Below are 17241 nucleotides of genomic sequence, written 5' to 3' on the forward strand. Positions count from 1 at the left end.
TGTGAAGATTCATTTTAGATTGACAAGAATAAGGCTGCTTACAAAAAAAGTGTGCGTTAACATTTTCTTTCTTCTTTAGGGAGACCAAGGAGAGGTGGGACCAATAGGACCACAAGGACCCCCAGTGAGTGAGGATTGCATCTTATACAATGTGGCATAAGATTTATTAGTAATAATGATAATAATAATAATAATAAAAGTTTAATTATACAACGCTTTTCAAAACACAGTCACAGTTTAAAGATAAATAAATACAGTTCAACATATAGACACATAGTGACACATTCATTTCAACAGACACACTTTCATACACACAAAAAATATAAACTGTGGCCCATAATAATTGTGGAAAGCTAACTTATAGAAAGCTAAGAAAGGCTTTTCTGAAACCTCATTAGCGTGATTGGCTCTTGTTTTAAGGTAAGACCATGGAACAATTAAGAGACCTCGATGAGATGATCTATGAAGTGATAAGTTGGGCAGACACATATATAGTTTGTGTCAGAGATCTAAAAGTTTAAAAGTTTTAAGAGCTTTCAAAGAAAAGAGAAAATCTTTATTGTCAGACAAAGACTGAATTATCCTGCTACTACTTTTGGAGGAGTATGGATGAGACTTTCAAACCTAAGAACACTGCACCAACTTTCAAGCATGGTGGTAGCAGCATCATGCTCTGGGGTTGTTTTGTTGCCAGTGGTGCTGGTATATTGCACAAGTAATGGAATAATAAAGGACTGTCTCCAAACACAAACACTGTAATGGCCTTTCCAAAGTCCTGACCTCAACCCTTTTGAAAATTTGTAGACTAAGCTTAGTCAGGAAATGCCAGAAAACCAACCAGTTGAAATGAATCCTACAAATTCTGCCAAGAGGACCCCAGCCAAAATTATCCTGGCGGGATTTGCGATCAGTTGTCGATGGCTACCTAAAGCATCCCGTCAAACAGCAACTTGCTGAGACACATTTAACCAAATATCAGTATATTAGAATATGCATATATTTGAACCTGTATGTATACCTTCGACCATGTGGAGATTAGAGAAGATCGAAATAAATTGGAACAGATAAATTCAGTGTTAAAAGAATTTATCAAAAGCTATAAAGAAATATAAAAAACAAGGAAGGGGCAAATGCAGTGTTTTTATTTTGCACCAGCTCTGAAAAACTGAAAGACTAGCTTTAAACCTATTAATAACTTTTGCTAATGTCTCCAAGCAGACATTTAGATTGATAAATGAACAAATGAGGAAGTCATTTTGTTCTGGGTTTGGAAGATTACACTCTATCAGAGATGGTTATGATTGCATACATCCACGAGCCAAATTGTCAAACCTCAGTGGGTATGTTTTGCAAATGGGTCGTTTTTTCCTGCTTCAGTGATTTTTAATTTGAAGCAGCATAATCTTTTGGAAGAGATTGCTACCGGAAAAAGTGTCATCATGAGGGCCATCTTCCTGTGTTTTGTAATACGCTTTGTAGTCATTCAACAAGATTAGTTTTTATGATAAAAAGAAGAAATTGGTTTTGATTTGTTGGGAACAAAAATAAACAGCTTTTATCAGAGAGGCTTGGAGTTAACGGTCACAACGGAAGTGGCACTGACAGTTCACCTTCACATTTCTAGGGGCCGGTAGGACCGATGGGATTAAAGGGAGATGAAGGTCCAAGAGGACCTGCTGGAGACCCGGCAAAGGGTGTAAGAAAACTATTTCATATATTTCAACCTAGTTTATAGAGGCTTTGCTATTAAACTGTCTTTTCCCTGTCACAACAGGTAATTGGTCCAGCTGGGAAAAAGGGGGCCAGGGTAAGTTACCAGTGTGTGAGCTTTTTCCAGAACTTTTGCTGATCTGTTTCTATTTTCACCACTGATTTTTCCAATCAGTGTATACTACATCAACATTCTTCCAAAACATTGTTTTCAGCTTAATTACAGACTTCAAATATGTCAAATGTAATAGGTGGTGGATATTCCAGCTGTCATAGGACATCAAGTGTATGGTCTGGATAGTTCTCAAGTCAATCATCGGGCACTATATATTCTTAATTAAATAAGGAAAAGTTAAGAAAGGTGCTTTTAAAGTCACAGCATCCATAATCTACACCTTTATCATATGAGATCCCCCCATAGTGTTACTAACCAGCCTTTCCAGGCGATTCCTATTACAGTTTGACTGGCTGACATCTGAAAAGGGAAAATAGTGTCTTTCTCACCATCTACCATATGCTAACTTCAGCCTACCTGATCAAAAGCTGTGGGATATAGAGCACACAAAAGAGAAAAAGCATGTCACCAGCAGTCGGTGCAGCTAGCTACCTGTATAATTCCATCTCAGCCTGCATTTTTGCCATCTTCTTATACATGTTTCACATTCAGGCAGGCACCTGGCTGGTAATTGGATGAACCCTGCGTCTCATTACACTTAAAGAAAAAGTTACATGTTGGTGGAACTACAGTCATCAAGGAGCAGACGCCAACATTTTGAGGGTTCATTCATTACCTACACTCAGCATCTTACTTTTAGTAAAATCAGACAGTTTTTGTCTGCTTGATTTGAAATACTCGTTCCTTCCTGAGACATTTTTGGACAGTCCAGGGGTTAGCTGGCTAGCAGGATTTTAGCAATCCTTTATAGATTTAGAATTTTGAGTTTGAGCTAATAAATTCTGGACAGTGGTACAGGATCCCTTTTTGTGAGCATAACCTCTATAAACTTTCATTTGTCCCTCTGTCAGTTTAACAGATACAGATCAGCAATAGGGAGGCTGTGATATAGATTAGCTTTCTTTTAATTAGATCTATGCTTACTAGTTAGTAATGGTTGTGATTTTTGATGTACCCGTCACCTATTCCAGGGTTGTTTTTCTTTTATGGGAAACAATGAAGTAATCATACTAGTTCAGGGGTGGGCAATCTCAGTCCACGAGGGCCGGTGTCCCTGCAGGTTTTAGATCTCACCTTGGGTGAACACACCAGAATCACATGATTAGTTTGTTACCAGGCCTCTGGAGAACTTCAGGACATGTTGAGGAGCTAATTTAGCCATTTAAATCAGCTGTGTTGGTTCGAGGACACATCTAAAACCTGCAGGGACACCGGCCCTCGTGGACTGAGATTGCCTACCCCTGTACTAGTTGCTAACCACGTGTTTCAAACCTGTGAGATAATAACAGATAAGAACCTAATATAGAAGTCATGCTGTGGTAGTTGCAGTCAGCTGTGAAACCTGGATGATTTAATTTTGTTCTTTTTCAGCTGCGTACAAAGAGACTTTGCAAACTCTGTGTAAAGTGCAATTATAACAACTTTTTCTGTTGGTACGAGCTGCTCGTCTGCAGTTAAGGCATTTAAGATTAAAATAAGGAAATTACTATTAGTTCCAGGTAAAGGTTTTATCATTGAGTAAAAGGATTTAAGCTACTGAAACTATGGGTGCTGTAACACCTTTTTTAATTTCTTCTCAACCAGACTAAGCTGTGTGCACGTATTTATCTTAAGTGGGTTAAAATAAATCAGCCAGAGGTGAGTAATTGAAAACATTGTTAATTAATTGGTGTATTTTTGCAGACTCAATCTCCTGGACCCGCTTATCAAACACAATTAAAATTTTTCTCTCATTAGCTTTTTCAGGGAGACTGAATGCTCTGTTGGATGGCACATAATTAATGACAGTCCACAGGGTCCATTTAGAGTGGAGAGAGGTTTAGCCTTCTCTTATAAATTGTTGTACATGGGCTCATGTATGTGCATGTGTTCTCTCAGGGGGACATCGGTCCAGTTGGTTCCACAGGCCCTCAGGGAATAAAGGGAGAACAAGGAGACAAGGGAGAAAAGGTTGTTATGGAGAGATATTGTCCATCATGGTCATTTCAATTTTATTATTGCAAGATTAGAGCAAATAGAATAACTGAATATCATTTTATGGTTTGTTTTGATATGTGTAGGGTAGTCCTGGTTTTGGGATTCCAGGACAGCAGGGGCAAAAGGGAGAAAATGGAGAAAGGGTGAGTCATTTGATTCTTTAACTCTGTTGCCATCCTGGAATCATAAAGCAGGAAATTGCTGTGTGTTGTTGTTGTTAGATGTTTTATTAGTTTCATTGCTTACAGGGAAATGTTGGTTTATCAGGAAAACCAGGACAAAAGGTGAGTCATCACTGGTTACATTAAGTTCTTCTCATGAATTATTTTTTCTGTAAACAATGGGTCAAAATAATACATGCAAGGTTAAAACAAGCACTAGAATTCAAGAACACAGACTATAAACACATACATTAATTTTGTATTTTTGGTTTGACACCTTTGCTTAATTTTAGTTTTTCTTCTATACTTTTTCACTAATTTCCAGTAATAGGAGGCAGATGAGAAAAAGAAATCTACACAATCATTCTATGCAGTCTGCTGGGAAATTTGCACAGTACGTTGCTACAAGTGAAAACAGAGGTTTTGTTGGTGGGCTATTCAGTGTCATGTAGGGGTCTACCTGAAATTATGTATGATTTGTTGCGTTTGTTCATGATCTTTTTTTTGTGAGCACTTCGCAACACCTGGCTTTTCCACATGCTTAACACAAGTGTTTGGCAAATCTTGCCAGATAAATCCATGCCTAGGCAAAACTTCATAGGAGCTAAGGGTAGACATAAACACAGACAAGGCATGATAAAAATATTTTTTTATGGCCAAAAATTCTTTTTAGTTTTAGAAGTTTACTAAATGTTAACTTCAGTTAAAGTTTAAAACACTTAATTGAACCAATTGAATGACGTTTGAATTATGCCTTATTGCTAAACAGGGCAAAACAGCGTGTGAGCACAATCCCCAAATAGTACTCATAGGGTGACTTTACAGGTGATTTAAAAACATTGTGCTCCTTTTCTAAACACAGTCAGTTAATTTCATTATCAAGTACAAAAAATGGGCTAAATATGGTCTCAATATCGGTGCAATTCTCAGCAAATTGTGTGTTGCAAATCAATTTGTGTACTGATTTAAATATGCTTCTACTTATAATTTACGATTTGAGAAAGGAACTCCCAGAAATGGAGCAGGATCACTTCCAAAAGTCAGCCCACCTCTTAGATGCAATCTTGCCACTGCACTCTTTGTAAATACAGACAATACTTCTTTTTTTTTTTACACTAAAACCCAATTTGAGCTGGCCGTTAATATGCTGTACAATTCTACAACAGATTTGTATTAAGCAATTATAAAAAAACAATTATTTATTTTTAAAGCATACATTTTTTTTGCTGACATTCTAAATCAGAGGTCATGTCTTTGCTCAGGGGAAAGATGGCTCTAAAGGTGAAAAAGGGAGCATTGGATTACCTGGCAATCCTGGAGAACCGGGATTAAGAGGTAAAGATGTAAGTAAATCCTGAGTGGCCGTTACAGCAACTTTGAGTTTTGTTTGTATGGTAGGTACAGTGGAGTTCAGATTTAGTTTGATAAACAGGTTCATTCAGAAACAATGGTGATGGAAAAATGCTCACAGTGTGAAAAATTTAACTAATGGACTAGAAAAAATGTAATTATTTGATCTTCCTTTTGTTCACACGTATATTATGAATGTTAGCACATTTGGCTAAATATTTCCTACTGCTTAGATTTATTGTTTACTTTGTGTGTAGGGTGCACCTGGAGCTAAAGTAGAACCGGGAATGAAGGTAAAGTCTATTTGTTTGTTACGTGACTGTTTTGTTGACCAGCGCTTGGACTTTTAAACATGTTGCTTTTGAAGATTGTTATTTTTAAAAGGATTTAACATCCCTATAATCATCCCCAGCGTCACATATTACCTTCACAGAGTCATTTAATTTGTTTTTGCAGGGTGAACAAGGACCAGCTGGAGAGCCTGGTGAAAGAGGAATCAGGGTATTTGTTCAACAGTTGTATAGTTCAAATAAGAAAAAAGGAAAAACAATACTTCCCACAAAATTTAGAAAGTAACTTCAAAATGTATTTTGAAAAAATCTGAAAATGCGACAAACCAGTATGTAGTATACCGAATGTGTAGTTACAATGCTGGCCGGGCTTTAAATCTGACACTTTTATTTGTGAAACATGAGTCAAGGGCTAAATTCTTCCATTTCTTTCTACTTGTTGATCAGGGTCCATTGGGATTACCAGGAAAACCAGGTGACACTGGAGAAAAAGGTGACCCTGGCAAGCCTGGCCCACCTGTAAGTTCTTTGCAATGATAATTAAACTTCAGTCAGCACAACTGTGGTCAAAAGAAGATTGTTGTTTGAAGCTGTCTTACATTACTCATTAAGTGAGAAACAGCATTAAAAGGAAGAGCTGCGGTAAAGGTGGGTTGCAAAGGGGCTTGGGGGTATGCAGCAACTGTGCTCCTGCTGAAGCAGCTGAAACACTTCACTGTGTAGAAGGTGGTGAACTAAACCAGCTGATCTGGGCTTGACTTTGTGGCCTTCCTGAGTTAATGCTATGCTTTATTAAATGTAGATCCACTTATAGGATCCTCATCTTTCTGCTTAGTATGTGTGTACAGATCAGTAGCTTTATTCTATACTATAACTAACTGTAATAATTCAACTGAAATTGCAAAACTTTAACGTTACCTGAGATTTCTTTTCTGTTTTGAAGGGTGCCGATGGCAAAAAAGGTGACAAAGGAGAGGCGGTAAGTTTGTATCCACCATCTCTCCCTCCCTCTCTCCCATCAGTGAACATGTTTGGTTTTTTTCTCCTGGCTGTCTGCCTTCTGATTATTCTTCTGTGTCAGTCACTGTTTCATATCTTCTCAATCTGCTATCCTCCTGTGTCATTCCCTTTTGATAAGTTGAGTAATTAACTTTGTTTTTTGTGTGTTTGCCATCCTTCATTGCACCAAACTATTTTTCCTTTGTCTTGCAAATATTGGATTTGTTTAGAACTATGACGTTGTAGATTTTAACTGTGTTTTGTCTGTCTTCTTTTCATTGTGCTGTCATCGTTATAAAGGGAAAGCCTGGACCTCCGGGAACACAAGTAAACAAATCTCTATAATTACTTGATCAGTTCAACCATGTTTGACAGAGGCGCTTGTTAAAGCACAGCTTGTAAAAAGCCTCATTCCTCCATAAGACCTTATGTCTGTTTCCAATCAACTGAAACTGTGTTTGTTAACAATTTAACTGTCATTTTATTCAATCAGACTGGTTCAGACAACATACTGACCAGAGTAATTAAGGTAATTTGAAGAATAGTACAATACAACTTTAAATTCATTCAGTTAAGGAAGAATTAAAGGTTTTTGCCCTTTCCTTCTTATCAGGGCGATCCTGGAGAGCCAGGTCAGCCAGGTTTGCGAGGAGAAATGGGCCCGCCTGGGCCACAAGTGAGTATTTTCACCATATGAAGTAACCAACAGGATGTGATACGCAGTGCAGTGAGAAAGTCTTTTCGACTTCCTGTTTTCTTAATGTTTGCATATTTGTCACATTAACATGTTACAAATCATCAAACCAATTTTAATATAAGATAACCGGAGTAAAAACAATTCTGTTTTTAAAAGACGATTTTTTTTTATCAAGGGGAAAAAAGGCTATCCGAACCTATATGAAAAAGTGAACTGCCCCCACAGTTTTTGAACATTAAGTTCAGTTTCACTAGCCACACCCAGGAGCTCAAAAATCACGCCATGACAACAAACGAAGAGAAACAGGATCACTGGCATCTATCAGTCGGGAAAGCCATTTCTAAGTGTTTGGTACTCAAGTGAACCACAACGAGAACCATTATCCACAAATGGAGAACACTTGTAACAGTGGTGAACCTTCACATGAGTGGCTGGAAACTCAAAATGAAGCCAAGAGCCCATCAATAACTCATCCAGTAGATCACAACTGAACCCAGATCAACATCTAAAGAGCTGCAGCCTTTGCTTGTCTCAGTTAAAGTTCACAATTCAGTACCAAAAAGAGGACAAAGTCTCGTCTCACGTTTGCCAAAAATGTGAGATATTACATTTTTGTAAAATGTAAATATTACCCGATGAGACTAAAGCAGAACCTTTTGGAAGGTTTGAATACTTTTACATCTGTTGTAAAATCTCACGTTAAAGCAGCACAGCCGTTCATTAAAAACAACCAACCGACAAACACACCAACAACAAAAATGATGGTGGTAGTGATGGTTAACAGCTGTTTTGCTACAGGAAGTGATCCTAAATTCATTTACGCTATTCTTATCTATTTCTTTTTTTTAAATCAAAAGTAATATATTTTTCTTGAATGTCTTGAAACATCGTAATGTGTCTGTCCAGGGTCCAGAGGGGAAACCTGGATTACCAGGACAGTCTCTGGTATGCATGTGCATAATTCGAAATTGCACTTACTGTGGTTCTGTTTTTTTTTTTTTTTTTAATTACAAAGATGTGTTTAATGTATCTGTTTGCCTTGCAGGGTGATTCTGGAAGAGATGGATTAGATGGCTTACCAGGAAAACCAGGAATGAAGGTTATAAAAATGCACAGTATTAAATTGTTTTATTGAAATTGCACATTCAAATATTTTGAAAATTTCCATGTAAATGGCATCGCGTGCACTATATTGACAAAAAGTATTGGGCCACAGATCTTCATCTCTGAAATGAGATCTTTTCATTCCCACTGCCACCAAGCCATGCCACATGCCTTTACAAAACTCTGTGTTTTCCTGTAGCAGGGTCTCATTATTGCTGCAGGGCAATTTTGGAAATTTCTTTAAATAGTATCATTGCAAACATCACGTAGACCATGTAAAGTTACAGAGCAGGGGTCATGGAGTGCCAAGGTGCATAGTGCCTAAAGGTCACCAATACTTAGCTGACTCAATAACTACTAAACTGCAAACCTCCTGTGGCATGAACAGCACAAAAACTGTGTGCCAGGAGCTTCATGGCATGAGTTTCCATGGCGGAGCAGCATTTGTAGGCGTAATGTGTAAGTGGCCCAGTATATTTGTACATATAGGGTATGCATGTAAGAGTTTGCTCACAAGGTGTCTTATGGTAACCGTAGGGTGACCAGGGACAGAAAGGAGAGCCTGGTCCGGTGAGTGGATGAATTTTTATGGAACTTAAATTCTTGTCATTACCGTATATGGTTTACTGCCCTATTAATATTAGCATAAAAAAAGTTATCACTGAGTTACAGTGTATTATCTCACTTAACAAAAAAGAATAATGAAAAGAAAAGCTAAGATGCAGTCATGATTTTCAGTCTTTATGTTCCGTATATCAACTTTATGTGTGCTTATAGACACCTAAGCTTTTAGCATGTCAGCAGCTATTTTGCATTGCTGTGGTGTGTTTTACTGCCTCAGTGATAATTTGTCCAGTTTGTAATAACATTTGTCATTTTAATTTGCTGATATTTGCAAAAGGAGACTTTTTTTTTTCTATGCTTGTAAACAGAAAGGAGATCAAGGCCGGGTTGGGATTGCTGGGATGCCTGGCTTACCGGGGACCCCTGTGAGTTTCACTCCAGCAAAACCATTATCATCCATTTTTTATACACTTTTAATGGTGACAGTCTTTAGTCATTCAAGGCAATATAACAAAATATATCCTTGCGTCAGGTGTGTAATTAGCAGGAGCTACATGTTTATCCACGATAATGATCAATCTCCTTTTTCATTTCCTCTTCTCTACAGGGGAGACCTGGCATTGATGGGAAGAGGGGCCTGCCAGGAAAAGATGTGAGAAACATTTGACAATTATACCACTTTGCTATTAGATATCACCTGGATTACTGTTTTATCCAATTTGCACATTTGTTTGCCGTTTTCTAGCTCTTTTTAGATTAAATTACTTTTTTTTTCACAGGGAGAAAGAGGACTCAAAGGAGATGACGGCAAGAAGGTTCTTAGATTTGCTGCAGCAATCAAAACATTTATGAAGCTTTTATTCTCCATTTACTTGTGTTAACTTCACTCTTCATTTCAGGGGGACAAGGGAGATGCGGGTGCTGATGTAAGTGTATTCACATTTATGAAGGAAAACACAACTTAGTGATGAAGTTGAGGCTGTAACTGGATGATGCTGTTTGTTTCTTTCAGGGTAAAGATGGTAGTAAGGGTGAACCAGGGCTTCCAGGTTTGCCTGGGAGGCAGGTGCTTGTCACTCCTGAGGTAAACATGATGCAAAATGACTTCATTTTTGGTGACTTGTTTATGACTACACCTGTAATCACCATTGGTTTGACTAATTCCTCATTTATGCTGGGTGTTGATTCAGAAAAACCTCACACAGTTTGACTTACTATCCATTTATCCCTTCTCAGGGTGCTACCATTGATGAAATCCGACAAGCATTCCCAATGCCAATGGGTCCTCCAGGACCTACTGTGAGTTTGATGCGTGTGCACATGTTTCTGCATATGTTTAGCTTTCTAAAAAATGGCACATCATCTCTGCTGTTGCATGGCATAATTCACTTGTCGCCTGCATGAAATCTAAGTCATCATGCAGTGATGACTACAGTGCTTATTTTTATTGTGGGCTACAATGAGAACAGATATGGTGAGCTTGATGTCATGCATTGTAGATGCATGTTCAAATGTCCTGCTCCTCTGTTTCTGTGTGTTTAGGGTTCTCCAGGATTGAAGGTAAGGTGGTAATGGTGCTTATATTGAGGCTGAGTTCTTAAAAAAACCCTGAAATATAGCCTTGGTTGCTGATTTGTCTTGTTTTGCAGGGCGATAAAGGAGAAAGAGGCCTGAAAGGAGAAAAGGTAATGCTCGTTTGAGTTATACATCAGAAACATGGGAATGGAAATTACATTATGCCGACTGCATTTATTTTCATGTTTCTGCAGGGTGACGCTGGAGCTCCAGGACAATCTCTTGAGATGAAGGTTGAATAAAGGATATAATAATTTCTTCTGTGGCATACATGTTCTCATTTTACATTATTAAGTATCTGAACAACGTATTTTCACTCGACTTTAGGACATTGAGACAATGTTTGAAGCCTACGGTATAAAAGTGAGCTCTTTGCACCACATTGTACAAATATGCAATAGTGTAATAAAAGTAGAGTTCAGTTGTCTAAATAAAAGCTTTTTTCAGCTTCCTTTGCTGAAGGCTTTGATTGACAGGTTGCTGCAGGATGGCATAGAGGAGCTGCTTCATGTGCTCAGCAACTCCAAGAAAACAAAAGAAAACACAGAAAGGCACAACTCCAACGTCATCACTGACTACACAGTACGTAGACTCAAAGAAGTGTCTGATGTTATTTTTAGACTGTATACTGTATGTTTACATTTCTTGTTTCCGATACCTCAAACCTTTCAAAACGACTACTACTGCTGTGCATTTTATATTTTCTCGATAGAGTTTGGAGAAATTTGACGTCACCAGCAGACCTCTGTCAAAAGTGGACACTTTTGAGGACATTGATGTAGATGGCCAGCCTCCTGAATCTATCTTGGTTGTACGTAACCTCAGCCTAGTCTTAAGAGAATGCTTAGGAACAATAATGAACCTATTAACCTACCACATATTTTAGTGGGTACACCTGTTCGACTTCTCGTTAACGCAAATATCTAATCAGCCAATCGTATGGCAACAAAACACTGCATGTTCAAGATGATCTACTGAATTCAACATGAGCTTGATTTTGAATGCGTTATGGCTGTTGATGCCAGACGAGCTGGTCTGAGTATTTCAGAAACTGATAATCTGCTGGGAATTTCCTACACAACCATCGACTTACAGAGAAGGGTCAAAAAAAAAAAAGGAAAATATCTAGCGAGCAGCACGTCTGTGAATGAAAAATGGCTTGTCGATGCCAGAGATCCAAGGAGAATGGTCACGCTTTGAGTTGATAGGAAGGCAACAGTAACTCAAATAACCACTTGTTTCAACCAAAGTATGCAGACTAGCATCTCTGAATGCACATCGAAACAGGTACCACTCCTGTCAGCTAAGTATCGGAAACTGTAGGCTACAATTCTCATGGACTCACCACAATTGGAGAAGTGGAGGTTTGAAAAACACTGCCTGAGTCTTTCCTGTGATGTTTCTACTTTGACATTCGGATGATAGGGTCAAAATTTGATGTAAACTGCGTAAAAGCATGGATCCATCCTGTGTCTTCAGGTTGGTGGAGGTGTAATGGTGTGGGGAATATCTTGTAGGCACACTTTAAGGCCCTTAGTACCAACTTAGCATTGTTTAAATGCACAGCCTACCTCAACATTGCTACTGACCCTTTATGACTAAAATGTACCCATCTTCTGATGGCTGATTCAAGAAAGATAGCACATCATGCAACAAAGCTCAAATCATCTCACTGTAGCCTACAATATGTGTTGTTATCATGTCAGTGTGGCGAGTCCATGCTTCATCAAACAATGTACAGCTCATGTTCTGAATACTTATTGTTCTATTAACAGTCCTTGATATTTATTGTTTAAGGTTCTGTGTAATCTTGAGTTTTTCAGCCATCTCATACTTTGTGCATTTGCATTTTATTTGAGCTTGTATGGCTTTAAATGTTTTCACCATGATCCTGGAGAAATGAAACTGTGTTTAATATAGTTTATCACCAGTTGTCACTAATATGTTTTTTTTTTTTACTTCTCTCACTGAAGGACCCTTTAAATGAAACTGCAGAGGATCAAACTTTATGGACCGTCAACACGCTGAATGGAGAACCAGAGCATGACACAATTGAGACCAATTTAAAGGAGACAGTAGACAGTACTGAAACTTCCTTCAAAGTTAATCTGACTGCAGTCAATTCTACTTCCAATTATACAATGACCAATGAGGTAAGGCTGTCACATTTCATATTTAGGCACTTTTAGATGGAAGAAAGACCCTTTATTTAAAGAAATAAAATGCAAATAAGCTTCATAATAATTCCTAAAAAAGTCATAAAAGTAATTAATATATATCTAACATTCACATAATATTTCATAAAATGCTTTGTAAACTCTAATGATGTACATGTCATACTTTAAAAATCTAAACAATCCTACATTACAAAATATTGGTGTTATTTATATTCAGATTGCATTTAAAGTTAAGATTTGTCTGTCAGATGTTTTCAGGATTACCTCAATCTGTAATGGAGACTGTTCTCCTCAATCAGGAGGACTCACTGAAGAAGAATTCAGGACAAAAGAAGAAGAACAGGGAACGTGGGAAAGTAAAGCTACCATAACTGTCTTATTGAGGGTTGGGTTTTAGATAGAAGATGGAAAATGGGATACTTCTCCATCAGTTTACAATGAATGCATATTACCAAAGGACCATACAGGTGTTTGATGTTTTAGCTTATCTCTTCTACTTAGCATACACATCAGCTTTTTCTAAATGGATGCTTCTGTTTTGATGTTTATGCTAATTTTAAGTGATTTGGACTCTCAGTTGTGATATTACTGCACAGTAATGTAGATTTGGGAAAGTGCACTTGTAGCACCAGTGAAACAGGAAATCTAAATATGGAAAATTCTTTAACGTTTACATTTTAGTGAGAATGATGTGAGTTGTATTCTTTAATTTTAAGGGCTTCACTAAGTTATGGTAACAAAGTTAAAGGCATGAAAGAAGTTAATGTGAGTCACGTCTAGGGTGCCACAAAAATACCTGAAAGCTGATATTTGTGTCTCTGTTATCAACTGATAATGTGTTCTTTAAATATGCATTGATTATAGTTTGAAGAATCCCTTAAAATATATTTGTCACTAGTGGTTAGTATACACTGCCCAGCCAAAATAAAGTTGCAAAGTCTAATATTTTGTTGGATCCACGATTATCTTTGATGACAGCATTGCCAAGATATTGTTTTGATAAGCTTATGCAGCGTTATGTATTGTCGTTCAGCGTTGCATTTATTTTTCTCTAAGATCTTGGATTCAGTCTTCCCAAGCACATCCCAGAAATTCTCAGTGGGGTTAAGTTCTTGACTCTGTGGTGGTCAGTTCATGTGTAAAATAATGTCTCATGTGCCCTGAGCTGCTCTTTAACAATCTGAGCCCGATGATTCCTGACACTGATATCTTAGAACAGCGGTTCCCAGTCGTTTTTGTACCATCGACCAGTTTAACGCTGGACAATTTTTCTGTGGACTGTGAGACTTCATTAGTTAGCCAGTCACTGTATATTATACCAAGCAAATGTGGAGGGTGTGAATCTCGCAATGAACCTCTTAATTTAAGTATGATTCTTAATAGTCTCTTTCTTTCTTTTGTTTGGCATTCTGAGATCCCTCTAGTGACTCATCTTTGGCTCTTTCTTCCTGTTCAAAGAGGTTCTCCAGTGACATTTGTTTTTGGGTCACTGGGTTTTCAGACTTTGTGATGCATGGAAAAAGAGTTAAGTGCAAGAGTAAGGTTTGGCTGAAAGTGTCATTTTTTGGAAAAATAAAATACCCGAAACTCTATCCATCCATCCATTCATTCTCTGCCGCTTATAACTTTCAGGGTCACGAAGGGGGGGAGGAAGCCAGAGTACTGGAGAGAACAAATTTATTCTTTCTTTGGAGCCCAGTGCAAAATAGTCCTCGGCCTGGTGATCTGGACCTCAGTTTTAGAATATCCCTGGGATACGTTCATTCTTTCGGCACATAATGGTGGTCAACCATGATCTGACCAAGTGAAGCAACCCAAGGTCAAAAGGAAATGTTCTTACTTTGACTATGATTTGATTTCACCAATCGATCTCCAATTCTCTCACTGATCGCATTACGTCCTCGAAGATGATGGCACACCACTATCCTTTAATAATGTGTTAGTTAAGTTATTTTTAAAAGTTTCACCAGTCTCCTTAGTTGTTTTCTTTCTCAACGCAGGTCTTTTCCCCGACTATGGGAAATCATCATGTCTTCTGCTTTGACAAGCATCAGTTAGGGTTAAATAAACTCTTGCCATTCATCATATGAGCCTTAGTTTAATCCATGTTTTGCGGGGGAGGCAGTGTATATGTGTCTATATATATTTAAATCACATGCGTAGTGTATCATATTTTAAAATGCCAGATCTAGCAAATATGATTCAAATTAAAACTCATATTTACAAATTACTATTTCATTAAATTTTATAAAAATTGTCACAAGGTTAAAAAACACAAATTTTGAATTTTCTAGTAATTATCTCATGGTTCAGTGTTTAAAGGGATATACACATAAATCAGATGGGCTGAAACATGTAAAACATCAGGTATGGTCCTATAAATACAATAAATAGCTCTAAACTGTTTGGTAAAACTAGACTTAATGGTTTTTAATCATCCTAATTTAATGGGATTTTTATTCATTTTTGATAAACATTAATTACTCATTTCCTGATATATGGGAACCTTCATCTTTTCTCTCTCTGATTGTGAACTTCTTAACCAGGGCAAAGGAAATAAAGGACGACATAGGAGGCAGAGACAACGCTTGGTAAATGTCCTTGAACAACAGATCAGAATGAACCCGGAAACCTTACTTCAGTTCAGCCCCAACTAAATTAAAATGCACCAACTAACATGGCTGTCTGACCTTGCAAAATACAAACATAACTTTATAAAAAAAAGATTTAATGAAACATAAACCTAAATTAAAACATTGTGAAATATAAACACACTGAATGAACCACGTTTTGCACCCACAATATGCCTCATTTAACTAAAAGCATGCATTGATCCTAATGTCCATCTGCTTCTCACTGTAATATTAACAGATTACATTTGCTTGCTCGTTGATGTCTTCCAGTTATCCCAGTTATTCACACGTGACAAGTACTGCTGTGCAACAATTCCTTCCTGTAATAATTGCTATTTCCTTTTTATCCTAAGACAAGTGAAGAGGCCGGGCAAGACGAAGAAGACGAGTTTTATAACGGCGAGGATTACAGTTATGAATACGAGGTAGGCAGCTGCAATAATAAATCAGTAATTGATGCACCGTTGGAAGCTTAATTTTAATGTGATGTTGATGACGTGGGGTTGTTCCTCATTTAGAGAATTGTGAGCGCCTTCTTGTTAACAGCCCTGCCAAACTCATCATCCAGTCACCTGCGTTTTTTTTTTTCTTTTTTCTTTGTAGCAGTATCTCTGGAGACTGAATTATATCTGCGCCCACATAAATGCTGCAGAGATCTGATTAATGACATACCCACTACCTAATCTTAATTATTAAGAATAAATTAGTTTGTCATTACAGCCCACTTCATCCGCTCTCCACATCATCTACCGTGGGCTTGAGTGTTTAAAAGTTATGACGAGATTTTTTTAATTTATTTTTTTCAAATAGGAAGAACTTACCACAATTGACCCCTTAATCCCTCGGGACTTCGGGGAAAACAGACAGGTAAATATTCTCTCATCTGTTTCAGCTGGACTGGGTACAAATGTTATGATTCATTTTTAATGTGACATGTGTTCAATTTCTTTAACATGCGCAGCTTGAAGTCCAAACAGATGAATTTCCTCATCCAGTGGATGATAAGGTGATCATTTGTAGCACAATAGCTAACTAAAAGTAATAAACATTTCTGTTTTACCTGAACAATAATACATTTGTGTTGCTTTCGATTTGTAAGGAACAATTGCTCACACCCAGTCCTGCCCAGGTCGAGACCTTAAGTCAACCTATAACAGTCTTCTCAGACAGAGAAACGGATGCACAGGTGAAACAAATGTTGTGCTATCTTCGGTATTTATCTTTTGATTATTTTTATTCATTCAAGCACAAAACTAAGAAAAACAAGCCAGGGACCTCTGCCAGGTTCCACTAAGAATGAAATTACAGAGGGAAGCTTTTTAATTGTACAGACACAGTTCTTTATTATAAAGCAGAAAGAGAAGAAATCACCCACTGACTGCCAGCATACAGTCAGTGCATAGCTACCTGCTGTGCTTCATCCTGCACATTCTTCACCATTTCTCCAGCTTTGCACCTACTATATGGGAGAAAGAAGGATCAGCAGACTAGGTGTTCTTCTCCACCTTGTTGGTGTTGCTACCCTCAACCATCCTGCCCCACCTCTCCCTACTACAACTGATCCAACATACCAAACCTTCCCACCACACTGTCATTATCCACTGATGTCGTATGATAATGAAAAAAGCCTAAAAAAGATAACTGGTGCTCACATGATATAAGAATGCCCTGGACAAACAATAAACCCAGGTAGTTCAGTCAGTATAGGCAAAAGAGCCTGAGCCGCATGTTGCATGGACATTTTAGGGTTGACTGAGGCTCTTCTGATAAAAGGGCTTGTGTTCAGCTCCTCTGCAGTTTGCATATTAAAGTGTTATTATATTCTGAGT

The 17241-nt window shown here is 37.8% G+C and overlaps 1 protein-coding gene across 1 annotated transcript in view; it reads left to right on the forward strand.

Annotated features, from left to right (window-relative positions):
• Positions 1–17241, forward strand: part of col7a1l (collagen type VII alpha 1-like) — a 71739-nt gene that overhangs the window by 29921 nt on the left and 24577 nt on the right. Inside the window, exons 42-77 of the mRNA XM_006781151.3 lie at positions 80–124; positions 1625–1696; positions 1775–1807; positions 3764–3835; positions 3946–4005; positions 4111–4146; positions 5286–5366; positions 5631–5666; positions 5830–5874; positions 6111–6182; positions 6607–6642; positions 6963–6989; positions 7156–7191; positions 7276–7338; positions 8266–8304; positions 8405–8458; positions 9001–9033; positions 9396–9452; positions 9635–9679; positions 9807–9842; positions 9927–9953; positions 10040–10111; positions 10264–10326; positions 10570–10587; positions 10677–10712; positions 10797–10835; positions 10930–10965; positions 11050–11184; positions 11315–11413; positions 12576–12755; positions 13028–13135; positions 15326–15370; positions 15766–15837; positions 16223–16279; positions 16374–16418; positions 16512–16598. Coding sequence (XP_006781214.3) covers positions 80–124; positions 1625–1696; positions 1775–1807; positions 3764–3835; positions 3946–4005; positions 4111–4146; positions 5286–5366; positions 5631–5666; positions 5830–5874; positions 6111–6182; positions 6607–6642; positions 6963–6989; positions 7156–7191; positions 7276–7338; positions 8266–8304; positions 8405–8458; positions 9001–9033; positions 9396–9452; positions 9635–9679; positions 9807–9842; positions 9927–9953; positions 10040–10111; positions 10264–10326; positions 10570–10587; positions 10677–10712; positions 10797–10835; positions 10930–10965; positions 11050–11184; positions 11315–11413; positions 12576–12755; positions 13028–13135; positions 15326–15370; positions 15766–15837; positions 16223–16279; positions 16374–16418; positions 16512–16598 — 2097 coding nt within the window. The remainder of the gene's footprint in view (positions 1–79; positions 125–1624; positions 1697–1774; positions 1808–3763; positions 3836–3945; positions 4006–4110; positions 4147–5285; positions 5367–5630; positions 5667–5829; positions 5875–6110; positions 6183–6606; positions 6643–6962; positions 6990–7155; positions 7192–7275; positions 7339–8265; positions 8305–8404; positions 8459–9000; positions 9034–9395; positions 9453–9634; positions 9680–9806; positions 9843–9926; positions 9954–10039; positions 10112–10263; positions 10327–10569; positions 10588–10676; positions 10713–10796; positions 10836–10929; positions 10966–11049; positions 11185–11314; positions 11414–12575; positions 12756–13027; positions 13136–15325; positions 15371–15765; positions 15838–16222; positions 16280–16373; positions 16419–16511; positions 16599–17241) is intronic.

The sequence above is a fragment of the Neolamprologus brichardi genome, chromosome 17 (genome assembly GCF_056152115.1).
Source record: "Neolamprologus brichardi isolate AB-2024 chromosome 17, ASM5615211v1, whole genome shotgun sequence".
Taxonomy (NCBI): domain Eukaryota; kingdom Metazoa; phylum Chordata; class Actinopteri; order Cichliformes; family Cichlidae; genus Neolamprologus; species Neolamprologus brichardi.